The 3,611-nt window shown below is 50.7% G+C and overlaps 1 protein-coding gene across 1 annotated transcript; it reads left to right on the top strand.

The window, feature by feature from the left end:
• Positions 1-1,976: 1,976 nt before the first annotated feature.
• Positions 1,977-3,343, top strand: LOC120842369 (bromodomain-containing protein 4B-like). Its single transcript, XM_040213463.3, has one exon. The coding sequence runs from the start codon at positions 1,977-1,979 to the stop codon at positions 3,231-3,233; it is 1,257 nt and encodes a 418-aa protein (XP_040069397.1). The 3' UTR covers positions 3,234-3,343.
• The last annotated feature ends 268 nt before the right edge of the window (positions 3,344-3,611 follow it).

Genomic DNA, 3,611 nt, shown 5'->3' with positions numbered 1-3,611 from the left:
TAATAAAAACTAGGACATGCCGGCAAAAGGTTTTTTTTTTTTTTTTTTTTTTTGTTGTTTCCTTCAAAAAGGTCGAGAAATCAGCTCCGAAAGTATTTAAGCAAATGACTGGAATTGTTGCACAGCTCCTTTAAGTGCTGCGCCAGCTCCGGGGTAGTGTTACGCAAATAAGCTCACAGCGTCTACGTCGCTCTCATTGGTCGTGATGTACGGTACGGATACCTTTCAGCAGTTTACGCGACTGCCAAAGTGGGTAAAAAACCTGTCACCTCTGGCGATCGGAGGCGGGTTTCGATGCTCTACGGGGGAACACAAACAAGCCAGCGCAGCGACATGCTTTGTTAGCTGCAATAACAAACTAGCATACACAAACCAAAGTGCCGCAGCGAAGCAAATTAAAATTACGAGTCAATTATTTTTTGCGACGAATTCAAGTGACGGACGTGAACATCGCGATTTTTTCTGATTTGTTTGCTGCAACGATAGGACTAAAGCCCCTAAGCCCCTTTTGTTTTTGAATTGCGCGGGCTATTATTTTTTAGGGTATCAATGAACGAAACTATTAATCGTGTTTTAACATTCGTTACAGCCTAGAAATGCCCACCAGATTTTTATTAGTTTCTTGTTCCATTTTAAAACACGGAACTTGCTGCCTCCGTGGTTAAGAGATGTGCACTATCAATAATAAAATAAGAGAGAGAGGGAGAGAGAGAGAGAGATGCGGTGTGCATGGCTCTATATTCTACATCTAAACAGTGACTACCCGTATGGAAATCTTATATCTGGCCCATATCTGGCCATATCAAACATCATATGATTATATACGGCCTATATACAGCCTTATCTGGAGTATATACAGACTTATGTGGCGTATATACAGCCTGATAGGGCGTATATACAGATTTATCTGGCATATATACAGACTTATCTAGCATATATACATACTTATCTGGCGTATATATAGACTTATCTGACATATATACAGCCTGATATGGCGTATATACAGAATTATCTGGCGTATATACAGACTTATCTGGCAACCGGTCTTCAAAAAAAGTAAAAAACAATTTCTTTGTTACCAAACTCTGAATGACTCATTGTTCGCGAGCTAAATAATAGCACAAATAATCCCAAACTTCACCTTCGACAAGCTTAAGTTTGAGATTATTTGTGCTAGTTCACGAGGATTTCAATGTACCTTAATTATTTAAAAGTGTTAACATTACGCCCGAATATACAATTTGCTAAATCCCCCACGCGCCTCGGCCCGTACTCAAGGAATCATGGGGACGGTGTTTCTTCAGCTGCCTAGTGATCGAAAATTTTGAGCAATTATATGGTTATACAGATTTGAGCGCAATTCGGAGTCACCCTGAACACGTGCCGTACAGAACCCAAGTACCTACCATACCACTTTTAAAATGTCCCGCCAATGTCAGTACTGTGCATTCCGTCCAACCTTCAACCTGGATTAGCTGCAGACATATATCTTATATTATCATTCTCGTACAGCTTCAAAGACGCTGATATTAAGTTAGAAAGGCTAAAATGTCATAAACAGCTCCACTGAATCCGAGCTAAATCCCGGGTTTGGTTGTTGTGATTTCTCGGCTTTTAAGTAATTCCTGCTAGAACAACAATCACGAGAATGATAATTTGGTTAGAGATTTCGGCGGCTCAGCCTGGTTGAAGTTTGGACAGAATGCACAGTATCATAAACGTTGCCATTGACGAGAAAATTTAAAAGTGATATGACAGGTACTTGAGCCCTATGGGAGGCTTGTTCAGGGTGACTGCGAATTACACTCAAAGCTGTATAACAATGGAATTGGTCAAAACTAGCGATCACTAGGGAGCTGAAACATCTCGTCGCTATTTCTGAGTTCCTGGTTTCCTGGCTGCATCTCGTCCGGGGCCTGCGTTCTGCGGTCCCTGGCTACGTGTCGTCGAGCGCCCCGGCAAGGGTGCGAACCGCCATGGCGGCCGCGTCAACGGAATCTTCTCCCCCGCCGAAAGCGCACGCTTTCGACGTTGTCGTGCCAGTAGGCACATCGGCGGACGATCTCATTGATGGGATATCCGCCATTGTGGGGCTGCCCGAAATTTTCTCGGCGCAGCACCTAGGAGGTACAAACTTCCAAGTCGTCGTCAATATCCGTGCAGCCGCCCTCAAGCTTCGTGAGGCCGGCAGCGTCTCCATCGCCAACCAGTCAGTCCCCATCGTGCCGACGGGTCCGCAGGTGACGAATGTGACTTGCCTCTTCCTGCCGACGTTTGTGCGCAACGACCAGCTCGTCCAAGCCCTGGCCCCGTACGGCAAAGTCATCGACGTCTCCTACGCAACCTACCACCGAACGGCGACTGTGAAAACAGGAACCCGCTTCATCCGCATGGAGATGAAGGAGGCTAACCCCCTGCCCAACTTCCTGCGCGTCGCCGGACATCGTGCTACTTTTGACTACCGCGGCCTGAAGCGCGTATGCCGACGCTGCAGGCAGGAGGGCCACGTCCGGGCACAGTGTACGACGGGCTACTGCGACCGCTGCGGTGTCTTCGGGCACCCAACCGAGGGCTGCACTGCCAACTGTGGACGCTGCGGTGGAACCCACGCGACTGTGGACTGCACGGCCAAGAGAAGCTACTCCTCCATGGTCACCGGAAACTACGCCACCGATTTCCCGGCCCTGGACCCAGGAAACGCGACCCGTCCCATCGCCCCCGAAGCTCCGGCCGTACCAACCGTCTCCACCGTCGCCCTTCCGTCACCACCTGACGCCGCAGCCGCGGCCGCACCACCGCCTCTTCCGTCGCCGCCCCCATCCGCCCCACCTGAGCCAAGCCCGACCGGCTCGGGGGTGACTTCAGCCGAAGCGACGGACTCTGCCCGAACCGCCGCGGTTATTGTCGGCGACACCGCCTATGCAGCGTGGAGCCAAGCGTCGGGTGATGGCGAGGTGTCCAGCGACAGCGACCACCTCGTCATCGACGAGAACCCCGCTCCAGGTGGCCCCGCAGAGACACCGACCGACAGTATGGATACGACCACAACTGAAACACCGGAGTCCGACTCGAACCGACTAACGCACGAGGACTCCAAGCGTCCCCTCAGGAGCAGCGGTTCCCGCTCAACTGACAGTGGGGGCCCACGAGCCACGTGCCCCAAGAAACCGCGAAAGTCCTCCCCCCCGCGTCGGGACCCCTCTCCAGCATCGTCCGACAGCTCCACGTTTTAAGCAACACGCCGGCGTCCCTATCCCCCTTTTTACTTTATACTGGCCACACTTCGCATATTATCCCTGAATGTGCGGGGCTTTCGAAACCCAGCGAAGCAAACTGAAGTGATGCATTTCGCGAGGATGCAGAACTGCGATCTTCTGTGCTTGCAAGACACCAACTTTGCCCGCTTCTGTGACGTTGCGGATTTCTAAGCCCGGTTTTCTGTGGCTGCTTTTTTTTCTTATGCGCCGCGCCGCGCAACGGGCGTGGGCGTGGTTGTCTGCAATCGCAGTCTGCTGCGCAATGCCACTTATCTTTTTGATACGGAGGGAAGGACTCTTCGTTTGGACTTTTTCTTCGGTGAACGAAAATTTCGCCTCGTCACTGTCTACGCA

Source organism: Ixodes scapularis, unplaced genomic scaffold, assembly GCF_016920785.2.
Source record: "Ixodes scapularis isolate PalLabHiFi unplaced genomic scaffold, ASM1692078v2 ptg000683l_1___fragment_1__unscaffolded, whole genome shotgun sequence".
Classification (NCBI taxonomy): Eukaryota; Metazoa; Arthropoda; class Arachnida; order Ixodida; family Ixodidae; genus Ixodes; species Ixodes scapularis.
Note: the sequence above shows the minus strand (reverse complement) of the source record. Positions and strands in the feature narration are given on the sequence as shown.